This window comes from Ostrinia nubilalis, chromosome 14 (assembly GCF_963855985.1).
Source record: "Ostrinia nubilalis chromosome 14, ilOstNubi1.1, whole genome shotgun sequence".
In the NCBI taxonomy this organism is placed as follows: Eukaryota; Metazoa; Arthropoda; class Insecta; order Lepidoptera; family Crambidae; genus Ostrinia; species Ostrinia nubilalis.
Genome location: NC_087101.1, coordinates 6721907 through 6738180, shown reverse-complemented (window position 1 = coordinate 6738180; position 16274 = coordinate 6721907). Strand labels below are relative to the sequence as shown.

At 39.8% G+C, this 16274-nt stretch overlaps 2 protein-coding genes across 2 annotated transcripts; one reads left to right on the top strand and one right to left on the bottom strand.

Annotated features, from left to right (window-relative positions):
* Positions 1 to 93: 93 nt before the first annotated feature.
* On the top strand, positions 94 to 10561 carry LOC135078050 (xaa-Pro dipeptidase). The gene is made up of 12 exons (XM_063972609.1): positions 94 to 652; positions 1343 to 1534; positions 1719 to 1766; positions 1863 to 1924; positions 2051 to 2095; positions 2673 to 2748; positions 3129 to 3322; positions 5710 to 5844; positions 6343 to 6457; positions 6904 to 7095; positions 8190 to 8341; positions 10343 to 10561. Exons 1-12 carry the CDS (start codon positions 263 to 265, stop codon positions 10389 to 10391), a joined length of 1650 nt encoding a protein of 549 aa, XP_063828679.1. The 5' UTR covers positions 94 to 262; the 3' UTR covers positions 10392 to 10561.
* LOC135078049 (ankyrin-3-like) lies at positions 10304 to 13031 on the bottom strand. The gene is made up of 3 exons (XM_063972608.1): positions 11640 to 13031; positions 11340 to 11558; positions 10304 to 11168 (listed from the first exon to the last, which is right to left on the bottom strand). Exons 1-3 carry the CDS (start codon positions 12795 to 12797, stop codon positions 10944 to 10946), a joined length of 1602 nt encoding a protein of 533 aa, XP_063828678.1. The 5' UTR covers positions 12798 to 13031; the 3' UTR covers positions 10304 to 10943.
* Positions 13032 to 16274: the final 3243 nt, after the last annotated feature.

The following is a 16274-nucleotide window of genomic DNA, read 5'->3' as shown; positions in this document are numbered from 1 at the left end:
CTGTCTAAAGTACGTACTACTGTTTGATTGAAATGTCAAAATGACAGCGACAGCTGTAGTCTTGTTCAGTCTTGTTCCTTTTAATATAATTGGTTAAATTTATATCCGAATTCACTGAAAATACCATTGAAAATACATGAACAAAAGTTATAAAATAAGATTTATTTCCATAATACTAACTGAAAAATGAACATAGAACCAAATCGGTAAAAAAATTGTTCATCAAAGATCAAAGTGATAAAAACAAAGTAAATAATTTTAAATGTTGATAAGCAGCCAACTTAGAAATACTATTAGTAAACTAGGAAGAAAGTGTCGATTCAACAATCATATTTTGCTTTCAATAGAACGCAGTAGAGCAAAAGTTACTTCGTGGTGTTATCACAATAATCGTTGCTTATCAATTTTATCGAGTCATAGTAACTGTATAGCTCTATACCGGCTAACAACAGCATCAAAGTTCAGTGCATTATCAGTGAGAATGGCGTCGACGTGGTCTATGGGTCCTGGTACCCTGGAAGTACCCCTTTCTTTGTTTGCTACGAACAGACAGAGACTGGCTGAAAAATTGAATCCTGGACAGGTGGTAGTCTTGCAAGGGGGTGAAGATATCAACCACTATGATACAGATGTGCAATATGTATTTAGGCAAGTGAGTAAATGACAAGTTACAGTACATCTTACCTAAAACAAAGATTTCTATTCCATATTCTGTACTTAAGTACCCATAATACTTATTTTGTGAACCACAGTTGGTTTCAATAATCATAATGGAAATTAAACTTTTGTTTGTCAAGTGCTTTTGTCATCAAAGTTCTGAATAAAACATTAATATCTTTTTTATGATTTCTTTGTTAACTATGTAATGCAATAATGCTGTTTAATGTTTCTCAACAAATAATTAGCATTATTTTATTTGACCCTTTATTAGGTACCTATCATATAGGAATGTCACTTTGCCAAAGTGACTTTCTATTGTACTCAAGCCAACTGTACAAATACAAAGTTTAATAGCCGATGAGTATTAATTTGCAAATGTGACGTAATTACATAGCTGTTTTGTACATTTGAAATGTTTACTGCAACTTTAAACCTAGATTGCTTTATTCATAGTTGTAGTACTTTTATAATAATTATGTTATCTCCAATTTGCACTTGGTTGCAAGTTACAACTTATGGTTGACCTCCTTTACTGTGCCTGACCTGTGCTTGTAAGTTGTCCTACATAAGACTACTTTACATACATACAATTCATAAAATTTTTCATCAAAAGAAAGTACTGGCAATGTCTGATACAAAACTGTTACGGTTAACCCACAACATAATTATTTGAATGATTTAGGAAGCATACTTCATTTGGCTGTCCGGAGTGAGAGAGCCAGGATGCTACTTCGCTCTGGATGTGAGCACTGGCAAGGGACACCTGTTTGTGCCACGCCTGCCTGAAGAATATGAAGTGTGGATGGGCAAACTCCTATCTTGTGGCCAATTCCAGAACATCTATGGCGTAGATGAAGTACATTATGTCGATGAGGTATACTTGCAATTAGTTTATTAATAATTAAATTTCTAATATACCTATTTTCTTTTAACCTCATCAAAATGTAGTCCCAATTCCCAATGTAAAAAATGGTTTTATTTATTTCTAAAAATGTCTGTTTATATAATTTAGAATTTATATTAAGTACCTACTTATGACGTAAGAATTTCTTTTTCAGATACGAGATGTACTCAAATCTCTAAAACCGGAAGTCCTTTTGACACTGGTAAGAATTTGGCCTTTTCTCTCATCATTTGATTCCTGTATGTGTTTGTGTATGTTGTATTCAGTAACAAACTTTCATATTTACTCTAAATTTCAGAGTGGAACTAACACTGACAGTGGTTTAACTGCCAAAGAAGCAGTTTTTGAAGGAATTGATGAGTGAGTACCTACCTACTAACTGAAATTATACTATAGTAAATAATTATCTAAAATGTATAAAGTTACTTGTACCAGAAATTAAATAAGTACTTAGTTAATGTATTTCATAATTCTAATTGATTTCAGATTCAAGGTCGACAACGAAATATTATTCCCGATAATCGCCGAGCTGTAAGTAAATATTTATGATAATACACTTATCTTATCATAATTATGATTATCGAAACTCAAGTGGCATTTAATTAAGCCCGAATTACTATCCTGCACTGTTATCAGATTCAATCACCTATCAGAAAAGAAAATATTAAGGTGCCTAAGAAACTTTTGTTTACTTCAATACTTGGCTTAAATGTTGATTGTATAATTTTTATCAATTGCTTGAAGTGCTTGAAACAATGTTTATGTTTTTATTGAGGTCAAGCTTATTTACACTCGTAGCATTTTACACAATAGGTAGCAAAATATTTACGCCGATGTACATACAAACAGAATGTTGATTAATTCAATTCTTGCTTAATTCATAACTTTAATGGGGTCAGACATATGACACACAGAATTAATAGTTGTTATTGTTACCTAATTCTGTGTTGTTACAAACAATAAATAATTATAATGATTTATAGTCTCATTAAATCATCATGCAGTCGTAAATTTTGATGAGAAGGCATGAATTGAAAGTATTTAAACGCCCTGTATTTTTATATTATACGTACAGATAAACATTATTGGAACGTGTATTATGTTTCAGTCGTGTCATCAAAACACCAGCTGAAATCGAAGTTATGCGTTATGTATGCAAAATATCGTCTGACGCCCATAAACAGGTAAACAGACTACTCCTAAATGCACAATTTTATTTATTTATTTATTTTATAGAAACCAACAGCGATACATTGAAAATGTTTTGTGTGCTCTTACAAAAGTTTGTTCTTAGCGTCCATCGAAACACATGATTAATGAGTTTTAAATCAATAAATTGTCATTCAATTGAGTTTGCGACTTATGAATGACGTCAATGCCAAATCGATGGAAGAATCGCATATTTATGACATGTCTACTCATAAAAAGTATGTTAATTGACTATTGTATCCACTCTCCATCTACTCCCGTTCGCATCGTCAGCCGACCCTGACCATGACCATGACCGCTTTACTACTACTACATCAGAATGAAACAAAAACACCGAAATCAATATAAATTCCAGGTGATGCTCCACGCCAAGCCCGGCCTTATGGAGTACCAGTGCGAGTCAGTGTTCCTCGACCACTGTTACCGCGTGGGCGGGTGTCGCCACGTGTCGTACACTTGCATCTGTGGCTCAGGGGACAACGCCGCGACACTACACTACGGCCACGCCGCCGCGCCCAACACTAAGATCATTGCGAACGGGGACATGTGGTGAGTATGGGTGGTACCAGTGCGAGTCTGTGTTCCTCGACCACTGCTACCACGTGGGCGGCTGTCGCCACGTGTCGTACACTTGCATCTGTGGCTCAGGGGACAACGCCGCGACACTACACTACGGTCACGCCGCCGCGGTCAACACTAAGATCATTGCGAACGGAGACATGTGGTGAGTATGAGTGGTACTAGTGCGACTATGTTCCTCATTGATCGCAGCTACCGCGTGGGCGGGTGTCGCCACGTGTCGTATACTTGCATCTGTGGGTCAGGGGACAACGCCGCGACACTACACTACGGTCACGCCGCCGCGGTCAACACTAAGATCATTGCGAACGGGGACATGTGGTGAGTATGGGTGGTACCAGTGCGAGTCTGTGTTCATTGATCACGTGGGCGGCTGTCGCCACGTGTCGTACACTTGCATCTGTGGCTCAGGGGACAACGCCGCGCCCAACACTAAGATCATTGCGAACGGGGACATGTGGTGAGTATAGGTGGTACCAGTGTGAATCTATGTTAATTGACCACTGCTACCGCGTGGGCGGGTGTCGCCACGTGTCGTACACCTGCATCTGTGGCTCAGGGGACAACGCCGCGACACTACACTACGGCCACGCCGCCGCGCCCAACACTAAGATCATTGCGAACGGGGACATGTGGTGAGTATGAGTGGTACTAGTGCGAGTATGTTCCTCATTGATCGCAGCTACCGCGTGGGCGGGTGCCGCCACGTGTCGTACACTTGCATCTGTGGGTCAGAGGACAACGCCGCGACACTACACTACGGTCACGCCGCCGCGCCCAACACTAAGATAATTGCGAACGGGGACATGTGGTGAGTATGAGTGGTACTAGTGCGAGTATGTTCCTCATAAATCACAGCTACCGCGTTGAGGGCTGTCGCCACGTGTCGTACACCTGCATCTGTGGCTCAGGGGACAACGCCGCGACACTACACTACGGTCACGCCGCCGCGCCCTACACTAAGATCATTGCGAACGGGGACATGTGAGTATGGGTGGTACTAGTGCGAGTATGTTCCTGATTGATCGCAGCTACCGCGTGGGCGGGTGTCGCCACGTGTCGTACACTTGCATCTGTGGCTCAGGGGACAACGCCGCGACGCTACACTACGGCCACGCCGCCGCGCCCAACACTAAGATCATTGCGAACGGGGACATGTGAGTATGGGTGGTACTAGTGCGAGTATGTTCCTGATTGATCGCAGCTACCGCGTGGGCGGGTGTCGCCACGTGTCGTACACTTGCATCTGTGGCTCAGGGGACAACGCCGCGACGCTACACTACGGCCACGCCGCCGCGCCCAACACTAAGATCATTGCGAACGGGGACATGTGGTGAGTATGGGTGGTACTAGTGCGAGTATGTTCCTCATAAATCACAGCTACCGCGTTGAGGGCTGTCGCCACGTGTCGTATACTTGCATCTGTGGCTCAGGGGACAACGCCGCGACACTACACTACGGCCACGCCGCCGCGCCCATCACTAAGATCATTGCGAAGGGGACATGTGGTGAATGTGGGTAGTACCAGTGCGAATCTGTGTTCACTGACCACTGTTACCGCGTGGGCAACAAGGCCTTCAAGGATGAGGGAACAGGCATCTTCTGGGCAAGAAGCTCGCTCCACCACAGATTGACTTCGTACCCTGGTGAGATTTTATGAAGACCAAGTTCATACTGTGTGTTGGTTAATTTTGTTGCTTTCTACCCTGAATAAGCACATTCCAGGACCGCATTTTTTTCGACTTGTGAAATGATCGAGTTGCCTTTCAGAATTTTGACGGTAATTTTGACACACAGCGTTAATTATACACTCGGCATCAAATAAATCGCACCTCCCGCGACAAGCACTTATCAAACGTATGCATCCCCACTTCCCACCAACATTGGTACCATTTGAAAGCCTAGTTCTAAACTTCATTTCATTAAAGGAAAGGTTTTTACCCCAAAAATGTGTCTTTACAAGGATTCAGAGTCACTTCTTCAAAAAATAGGTAGTTACGCTATAGCCATTTTTTATGACTATAAAACTGTTAAGTTGGGATTAATCGCTATCCATCTGTTAAAGAGGACACGTGAGATCTTTATTTGGTTTTATAACCATAAAAATTGGTCTAATTGATCCCAGAGGTGAGCCCAAAGTGAGGTCTATTTTCAAGTCACTTTAGTAGTAGTCATTTAGAAATGAAATGTATTTTTTTTAAGGATATTTATTGGGCTTTCAAATAACACCAATATTGTTGGGGTACCATGATTGTGTCAGAAGAAAATCTTTAAAGTTCGCGTCGCGGAAGGTGCGGTTTATTTGATGTTGAGTGTATTATAATTTTGAACCTAAACCAGCATTAACCGTGTTGCAGCCTGTTCGACATGGGCGGTAACTACGCGGGCTACGCCGCCGACATCACGTGCTCGTTTCCCGCCAACGGCAAGTTCACCGACGACCAGAAACTTATCTATGAGGCCGTGCTGTTCGCCAGAGACGCGGTGCTTAGGTAAGTTTGGGTTCATTGAAAAAGTTACCTACCTAATGTAACCGAGGAGTTTTTAGGCTGGGTTGCACCATCTTACTTTAACTTTGACAAACGTCAAAAATCTACAACTCCATACAAAAACACCGGTTATCGTTAGTTACGTTAAAAGTTAGGTGGTGCAACTAGGCCTTAATATTTTGCAATATCCTGCAGAAATCTCTGCAATAATTTCGTTATTATGGTATTAACACAGATTCATAAATAAAATACTCGAACCAAAGTCAACAGATAAAGTTTACTCAATAAAATGTAATTACATAAACTTTAGTAAAAATCGAATCACCATAAATTAGCGCGCCAAACAGCGCGAGCGCCTCGTATTTGAACGTTTCGTACAGGTTTGACATCTGTCATTATTTTATTGTCAGCATTGAGCTGCTGCTAATTGGCCACAATGTTACTTTATCAACATCTTAATAATTACTTTTATTCACTCGTGTCTTAATGTATTTTTAACAGAGAAGCAAAGCCTGGAGTCTTATGGACCGATATGCACTTGACGGCTAACAGAGCTATGCTGGAGCACCTGAAGAAGGGTGGCCTGCTAAAAGGCGACGTTGAGGCCATGATCGAAGTAAGTCTAAACAAATACTACTTCACTGCTAATGAAATGTTAAAACTTTTATAAACTACTAGCCGCGACTTCGTACGCGTGAACCCCATTTTACTCTCCTAGGGGTGGAGTTTCGTAAAATCCGTTCTTAGCGGATGTCTACACCCTATAAGGAAAAATTTCAAGTTGTAGGTGTTATTTCGTGATTAATCAGTGAGTGGTATTTCGCTTTTACATAATATCTCATAGATTTTTATCACACATAAACTGACTGTGGGATGCCCTTTGACTTGCACAAAATATTTTATTATAATGAGGTGTGGCTTAACAGGAACCGCCTACCGCATAAATAGTTCTGGATAATAAATATGCGACAGAATGTGAATCCAATGATATTCAACCCCTCCCTATTCTGTAACCAGCTATTCTATAAGAGGCTCATCGACATTCTAACTTGTAATCATCAGAACGGGGTCAACGGCATCCTGCAGCCGCACGGTCTCGGTCACTTACTAGGGCTGGACGTGCACGACGTGGGCGGGTACCTGCCGCACTGCCCCCCGCGCCCCGCCGGGCCCCTCGCTCGCCTGCGCACGGCGCGCCGCCTGCTCCCTGCTATGCTGCTCACTGTGGAGCCCGGCTGCTACTTCATACCCAGGGTAAGTGTTCATTCCTAGCTGAACTGTTTGGGTAACTGCACCAGGTGTACCATATTATCGTCAACAACTACACTCGCGAGCAAAAGTATGGAATCATCCTACTTGTTCCGAGCGATCGTAAGAACTAAATTACTAATAGAAGATAAATAAAAATTATACCATTTTAAAGGTAATGTTTTATACTTTAAATTGATACTACAGATACATACATATTCATTCAGTTCTTAAGATGGCTCGAAACCAAACACAACGGCGTGATTCCATACTTTTGCTCGTAAGTATAGGTACCTGGCGCACTACGCACAGCGCGCCGCCTGCAGTCCGCCATGCTGCTCACTGTGGAGCCCGGCTGCTACTTCATACCCAGGGTAAGCTACTGTACCTACCTTGGGTACCTACCCATCATCATTAGGTCATTCAGTCCCCACAGTTAGCTATCCCCCGGGACTAGTAAAGAAAGAAACATTTATTGCCATGGACATCACAAAAGACAAAAGAAGAAAATAAAAAAAAAACAAATAAGACAGAGGTGACATAAAACATACAATGGAAGAGAAAGTAAACTGAGCAGTGCCACCCTGTCGCAGAGCGATGCCCATCGCAATGGGACCCCACTCAGCATATGCCGTGGCTCCCGGTGAGGAAGGCCACGACGCTGGTTTTCACTCAACCTTCACTGGTTGGGTTTTATTGGAGGCCAAGCACTAGATCTTGGCTATTACAGGAGTTGCAGTTGTTGGAAAGTGTGGTGGGATAGTCTCCACTACAAGACTACAACCCTCTAATTTATCAGAGGCAAATCTGCACTCCTCGCTCTGGATACTCCAACACTCCTTATGCCGACAAAATGGATTACAGAGGTCTGATGTTCGCATTTATGTGTCCGATAGTCACTTGGACTGTAAGTACTCCGGGCAGTACCATTAAAGAACATAGCGAAGTTATCTTTGACTATGACCATGACCACCTGAGTAAGGTCAAAGACAACCCAAGGAAAAATTGTGAAATCAACTTTTCTTGTCGACCCACCTTTCATAATGATTAAGAATTGCCAAATGTACCTAATTGAATTCATAATATGTTTCTCCGTACAGCTTCTAGACGGAGCTAAGAACAACCCGTCTCAATCGGAGTTCTTCAACTGGCCCATGGTGGACAAGTTCCGCGGCTTCGGCGGCGTGCGCATCGAGGACGACGTACTGATCACCGAGGACGGCGTGGAGAACCTTACCTTCGTGCCGAGAACGTAAGTGGCTATAACATTAGAGCTCGTACATAATTGAAGGATTTTTTTTCCATTCTATTGCAATCTGTCTTTAGGAGGACATTCAGCAATATTTCTTTTTTTATTCATTAATGAAAATTGAGGTGCATATCCTGTGACATGTCCTGGTACTCTTTTTTTAAGTCTCCGGACACTCGGAGTTATGTCATCCATAAGGTGGTGTGCGAATGTGTTTGGGTGTAGCTGCAGTCTGTCTTTATATGCCTTGGCTCTTGCTTTTTTCTTGACGCAGTTTCCGTATTCTCTGACCATTAGGCCCGGTTCCCACTACGCCGGACCGGCAAATTTGCCGGAAACCGTACGCCGGACAGTGTTTACATTACGCAGGATCCCACAAGAAAATCGTACAGTTGACAAGTCTACTTTTATAAAAAATTGCGAGCCGAATGACGCGAGGGGAGGCGGGGGACCGATGCCGGACAAACTGTCACACTGCTCCGGTCAGGTGATTCTGCCGAAATTTCGCAGTGACAAAACGTTCGGTAAAAATGCGGATAATGTAAATAGCTTCATATAAATTGTACAGCCAATAAGCCCTTTCGGGAGTTTTACCGGTCCTGCGTAGTAGGAACCAGGCTTGCTTATCTATTACTGTCATAGACACTCCGTATTGTACACTGTCGCGTATGGTCCGCCGTACTCAAATCAGAGATTTTGTTTCCCAGATGGGTTACGCATTTGGTTAGAACATCGAAGGCTTGAGTCCATGATGTCATTTTAATATGTTGATCAATAGAAAGTTAATTTATCAGACTAGGTAGTGACTAATGGGGGGGGGCAATTTTCCTCCTACTACCACAGAATAATAATAAGTACTACGTACAGAAGTTTTACTTCGCGAAGATATTTAAAAAAATGTATGCTCAATGTCATTAACAATATGGTGTAATTTAGCCTGTCTCAAGAGTCAAGCACCATTTTGTTGACAAACCTCAGTGATCGGTACTGCGCCTGCGCCGAAGCTGTGGCCGAAGCTATAGGGCTGACTTCGGTAAAATGATGTGACGTGAGGTGCCAAACTGCGGAAAATGGCGGAGGAAATACATGATTTAGCATGAATTGAATAATAATTAATAATGTTAACTACTTATTTACCTCTGTGTCTTGAGGCAACTTAAAAAAGTACATTCTGTGTTTTTATTATTATTTAGGCAGTTAAATACTGCACAGTATTTAGTACACAATTTTCTTTATCTTCTTCCATCCTAAACAAGAATACGCGTGCGTGAGTCAATGTTCGCTCGTATGTGAGGCCTTGTCGAATAGTATCCTGTAGGTGGGCCTTCGTGCGTGTTTTGTTTTCGATGTTAACTCGCGGAGATGAACAGGCCTGCTACTACTGGTTTTAAAAACCGGCCAAGTGCGAGTCGGAATCGCGCACCGAGGGTTCCGTACCATTGATTTATGAAATTAAATTTATTATTTTTTATTTGTTATTAGTATGAAAGATTACGCGGTAATAAGCGGTTTACGATTTACGAGGTATTAAAAAAAACTACTTACTAGATCTCGTACAAAACAATTTTCGTTGGTAGTTTTTATAGTAATGTACATTATATGTTTTTTTTAGATTTTTCATTTTCTTATTTTAGAAGTTAGAGGGGGGGGGACCAACTTTTTTCCACTTTGGAAGCGTCTGTCACGCAAACTATGCGGTTTACAGAATACATCTACTTACCAAGTTTCAACAGTATAGCTCTTATAGTTTCGGAAAAAAAAGGCTGTGACAGACGGACGGACGGACGGACAGACAGACAGACAGACATGACGAATCTATAAGGGTTCCGTTTTTTGCCATTTGGCTACGGAACCCTAAAAAAGTAATTTAATGAGTAGGTAGTAGTGGGTAGGTACTTATTATTATTCTGTGGTAGAACAGAGAAATCACTGTCTGGCAAAACTGAGTTTAAATAAAATACTTAGTTAAGGTATGTAGTTAATTTTATTTTTCTTTACTTACAGTGTGGCTGAGATCGAAGATTTCATGGCAAATGGAGCCAACTTCAAGTGAAATGAATGATGTATTAATAATTATTTTTCTACTGTATATGAATACATGTATATAATGTAAATTATGTATAAATTAAGCTCAAAACTTTGTAATGTTTTATTTTGAAGCCAAAATTATGTAACAATAAATTATAATTTTATCACAATAAATGTTTTTTACATGCAATTAAACATGATTTATATTTACAGACCATTTCATTATCATTTATTTTCAGCTATAGGACGTACACTGCTGAACATAGGCCAATGCTTTCCATGTTGATAGATTTGATACCGGCCTGCATGCAGCGCTTCCCTGCTACCTTTATGATGTCGTCAGTCCACTTTGTGGGTGGACGCCTCACACTGCGTTTTCCGGTACGCGGCCTCCATTCCAGAACCTTGCTGCCCCATCGGCCGTCAGTTCTGCGTACTATGTGACAATCCTTCGGGCTATGTCAGTGACTTTAGTTTGTTTAAAGATCTCATTTCTGATTCGATCTCGTAAAGAAACGCCGAGCATAGCCCTCTCCATAGCACGCTGTGAAACCATTTATGCATGCATAATTATTAATTACATATATTGTAAGTATTTTATGAGTAAAGGCGGAATAGGTAAACATTTAAGAATTTCTAGGTACTCTTTTGTTGATGTGATACGTGGGCTTCTGTTTCGCAAGACGTAGCGCACTTGAAGCCTGGCCAAATGCCTCAGTGATGGCACTTCATATCTAAAAGTGGCTGCAGTCACCACATCTTCACAGCCGTAGTCAATCATTGAAATGAGCTTTTGCAGCACCTGAAAAAAAAAACAAAAATGTTAGTCTAATCCAAAAAGGAAAATACTCTTTTACAAAAAAGTATATAATAGTGTGTTGTTTCCTATGATTGAGTCTCAATCAAGCATGTGTGCGCAAGGGGCATGTTAATAAATATTTTACGGCTGCTATAAGCTAAAGTCTTAACTAACCACTAGTGACAGTCGATTAGCCATTCCATTGTCGTAAATAAATGAAATCAAAGATCTGGGCTCAAGACGGAGACTGTACTGCATCATTATGGGCATGGTTTGAGGGTCAGCTGTCAATGACGCAATGAAGGCATCCGGCAAACACTTGTTCATGTCTGTGCAAGTTGAGGAACTGCAGTAGTCTACATTACAGCCATGTTCCCGGAGTATGTTGAACACCTGCAACAATTAAATAAAAGGTACAAAATACAAAAAGCCATTTTACTAAGACCTATTATACTTATAGAGGCTGTCACTTACTTCTTTGAAGCATAAATTGTGCATACTGAAATGTAAGTACACCAAAGGTGGGCATTCAGCTACATTATTTGCATTCACGGCCACGCCCCTCATGAGGAATAAATAAAAGAATTCTCTGAACATCTCAGGGGAATGTCTGTAAATATATTCGCATATATTTAAATATGAATTCAGAGGAGCATTTATCAGATACTCAGGTCTGGTACCACCAATCTTCTCCATTAGGGCATAAAACGGTTCAGTGTAATCGAAAAATTCTGGCCCAAAGTCATAATTTAATAACTCCCGGAGTACTTCCAGTTTGAACAAGTGTGGTTTGCAGGCGCAGAGTATTATATTTGGATTCATGTCTTCTGGATCAGTGACATACAAAATTTCTTCAAAAATTTTATTATATCCTAAAGTCATCGCAATATCTAAAGCAGTGTGTCCATTCTGATTTTTTACAATATGATCAGCATCATTATCTAATAGAAACTTAACCACATCTTCACTGCCTCCACGAATCGCAAGCATTAGAGGACTCTCATCACCGGTTGCAAGCTGATTGATATTGTAAACAAAAGGGAAAAGATTCTGTACTGATCTGTAACCACCCTTTGAGCAAGCCAAATGAAACGGTGTCAGCAAGTTGTCATTACTGATGTTAGCATCGGCCCCTGCATGCAACAGCAACTCCACAGACTCATGTTGATTAGCCAGAGCTGCATCATGTAAAGGTGTATCACCATCGAAATCCTCTACATCGATAATTGCACCATATTCTATCAATAACTGTATCACTTCGACCCTCCCTTGCGCACTGACTACGTGCAACGGCGTGACATTCTCACAACTGCCATAGTTTGCAATATCTTCAACCGCATCGAGTAAGGCTTTTATAGTTTTCACAGAACATCTTCGTCTGCAAGCCAAGTACAGAGCAGTATGACCTTCGTGTGTCTCAGCTAGCGGTCTACATCTGTGGTCGTTTAGGATGAGCACTACACATTCATAGCTATCACTATCTGCAGCTTCGTGTAAACTTGTCCAACCCCTGTTGTCGATCGCGTTTGGGTTAATTTTTTTGAGTAATCGCTGGACTGATTTCGGATCATTCCTTCTAGCGGCAAGACTTAATGCATTTGTAGAATTAGGATTATGCGAACTGAAATCCATTTCTGAAGTAGAAGTAGAACCAACTAAGCCTTCCCTACACTGTCACACTCAAAGACTCACGCTTAGACGGTTTTAGGTATCTTAAGTAAAGGATTACATTCATAAATGCATTGAATATTTGAATTTAAGATTAAATGACGTCCTTTATTTATTTATTTTTCACGGCACCCAAAGAAGAAAAACCTGAAAAACACAACACTTGACATTTCTGTGCACTAGCTTGCTACATATATGTATAGTGATCCATAGAGAAAAGTAATATACATATATAGTAGTGATCTGTGCTGTGCACTTGACATTTACTATTTGATCGTTTTATTGTTTCTTCTCTTCTTCTTCTTTTTTGATGTTGGCAATACACGTCGAGGTCGACTTGATTTGTGCCATTTTCCAGTGAGACGAGTACAAAATCAACAAAATGGGACCCAGTGGGTTGGGAGTTGGGAGTTGGGACTTGGGTTAATGATATATGAAGGATAATAGATGATACCCCTTTCCACCCTTTGAGTCTCAGTAACGTTGTGGTGCTTTACTGAGACTTCATATGGAGACTTCATACTTGAGAGAATCCGAAGAATCACGCTGCACTGTTTTGTTTCATTTGCCCACACCATAGAGAAAAGTAATACATAGGAAATAGAGAACCCTCTCTGTCAAATTTTTGAACCTACTAATTGACAGCCTGGTGTTAAATTCCCTGTACTTAACCTACGTACGTAACGCTCACATACATACATAGTACACGCACACATACATACATAAAGTCCACGCACACATACACACAGTTCACGCACACATAGGCCCTCATAACCTTCAAAGAATTAATGTTTTTATGATGTACAATGTAGAATTTTTTCAAATCCATTATTTTGAAAATATTTATCTTTATGGTGTACGTATTGTATTATTTTCAAAACAATGGATTTGGAAAAATTCTACATTGCACATGGAAATGCAAATAAGTAAACAAAAACTTTTGAATTTAATAATTTTACTTTATTTATGAACACACATAATATTATACACCAAACAAAAGCGTCTTTTCGCAAAGTATTCAACAACACTAAAAAAGCATTTGCACATTGAGAAAACTCAGATCACTTGTGAACATAACCCTGTCTCATATGTGAACATAACAGAAAGTTTCTTCGCGATTCACGAAGGAACGAACAAAACTCCGATGAACCAGAACAGCAGCAGGTACGAAGGAATTAACTTGAATTTGACTCGACGACTCTTCAATACTTTAATAGGGCCACAGAAAACTTAAATGATGGCTAAGAAAACAAGAATGCATTTAACATAACAAAAACAACACCGGCCATTTTGGAGGAAAAACAAAGTTGCCATATGTTAAATAATAATTTCTACTACTCTATTATGTAAATTATAACAAAAAATGTCAATGTTCAGTTTTAAATTAAAACAAATTAATTTCATTTAAAAAATGTTTTCACATTGTAATTAACAATATTCTCAAATATATTTTAAGAAAAAAATGAAAATATGAAGGAAACAGGAGCAGCGACATCTAGAGCGTTTTAGGGTAGTTAAAAAGTATTTGAATTTATTCACCGATGTCGCTGTTTGGAAGCAAGTTTCACTTCGATGACCGTTGTATGTAGAGATGGGTAGTGGGTAAAAACCCATTTCACCCGATTGGGTTAAAACTGGGTGATTTGGGTAAAAACCCGGTTTTTACCCATTATCACCCATTCTGGTGGGTGAAAACAAAAATAGCGTTTTTTTTAAAGTGAGAAGTGGTATTTGTTGCTAAGGGGGCGTTCTAGTGTTACGTAATGCAATCTGGGGGGAGAGGAGGTCTTGAAAAACGTTACAATGCGTTACAGTGGCGGAAGGGCGGTTCGATTTCAAGTGTTTAAGCTGAAGTACTTTGTAGTTGGTGTTGTTATTTGTAACTTTATACCGTAATGTCATCAAAGAGAGAGTTTGGCATCTTTGGCATTCCCCCCCCTCCATGTCCTTGCCATGATCACAAATTATTGTGTTCCTACTAAATTTCTTCTAAATCGGTTCAACGATTCTTGAAATAACACCATTTTATAAAATAATTGGTCACATCATCATAACGTGATCAATTTTACGATTTGGCCACGATATAAATGCATATTAGTGTTAAATTTGACTTATTACTTATTAATCAATAAACTTAAATGAGAAAAATTCAATAAAAATAAAGAAAAGATACCAATTGAAATAATTATAAAGTTATTTGTTTTCACCCGGTGTAAACACCCACGGGTGGAATGAAACGGGTTTTTATTGGGTTTTTACCCTCATGTGGGTTTTTACCTGGGTGGAAACCCATCTCTAGTTGTATGGAAGTTTCCGCACCCTGGCCCACACTCATGCACGTTCACAAACACTTAGAGTAGGCGCACACCGTTGATTTTTCGTCGGCCGATAGTTTAGTCGGGCAGTTGATCAGTATGGGCACAGTAGATATAATTATGAGCTAAAGCAGTACGGAAACTTAGCCCTTTCGGCGAGTTAAATACCTACACTTCAACTGAGTGTTAGGGTTGGCACTCTTAATCTTTATAAAATTAATAAGGTTCTGACTTACTTATTTGTTAAAACGTTTATTTAGGTTTTTTAATTATCAAATAATTAGGTTCTATAATGATTGAATACATAATCGAATAAATTGATTAAGTACTATTAGAGGCCGGTAGAAGATATTCTATTCTCATAAATAAAATACCGGATACTTACTTTCACATAGCTATTGACTCATTTTAAATACAGTTCATCACTTAGTTAGTACAAAGGCGCGCGGAGCAAATTAGTTTATCAAATAGAACACATTAATTGTTAAAAAGCGTAATTACGTAATTTAAAAAGAACTATTACAAAATCAGATGTAAGCACTTTATTTAAAAAGTAATCAAAGTAATCAAATCAATATATTGACTGTGGCTTCGCAATACATATTTGATAACATTATGTATGTCCGTAAACATATACATTTATTTACTAAGAAAAGTGACGTCCACTCATTTAACACGAGACATAAGAATAAACTTGCTGTTCCATCATTTAGGTTGCATAAGATAAGTAATTCATTCTTGGGGAAATGTATTACCATATTTAACAAAATACCACACAACCTTGTCGAATTGCCAATAAACAAATTTAAGATACATATAAAAATTACCCTTATGTCCAAAGGGTACTACAAGGTTCGAGACTATATTGATGACAAGGATGCGTGGTCAGTTCAGTCTGCACATATTTGATGTACTTAAATTTGACTATTCTTACCGTTAGATAATTCCTGGCAATAAGTGGTGACTGAGTTTGTTCCGGCGTTTCTTCTCAGCACTAAACTTGCCATATGTTTGTCTCGAAGCGCTGGTAGGGCCCAAAAGATAAGGAGACATGTAAAGTGCCCCATAAGGGCTACCTTTTCTTTTTTTATTATTTTCTATTGACGTTCATAAGTGCCACTTGTGG

Coding starts and splice junctions, on each gene's coding strand:
- LOC135078049 (XM_063972608.1), bottom strand. CDS start 12,797: ATGGATTTCAGTTCGCATAATCCTAATTCTACAAATGCATTAAGTCTT. Junction 11,559..11,639: donor ACAATTTATGCTTCAAAGAA/GTAAGTGACAGC, acceptor TAATTGTTGCAG/GTGTTCAACATACTCCGGGA. Junction 11,169..11,339: donor CTAATCGACTGTCACTAGTG/GTTAGTTAAGAC, acceptor TTTTTTTTTCAG/GTGCTGCAAAAGCTCATTTC.
- LOC135078050 (XM_063972609.1), top strand. CDS start 263: ATGTTGATAAGCAGCCAACTTAGAAATACTATTAGTAAACTAGGAAGA. Junction 1,535..1,718: donor AAGTACATTATGTCGATGAG/GTATACTTGCAA, acceptor TTTCTTTTTCAG/ATACGAGATGTACTCAAATC. Junction 8,342..10,342: donor CTTACCTTCGTGCCGAGAAC/GTAAGTGGCTAT, acceptor CTTTACTTACAG/TGTGGCTGAGATCGAAGATT.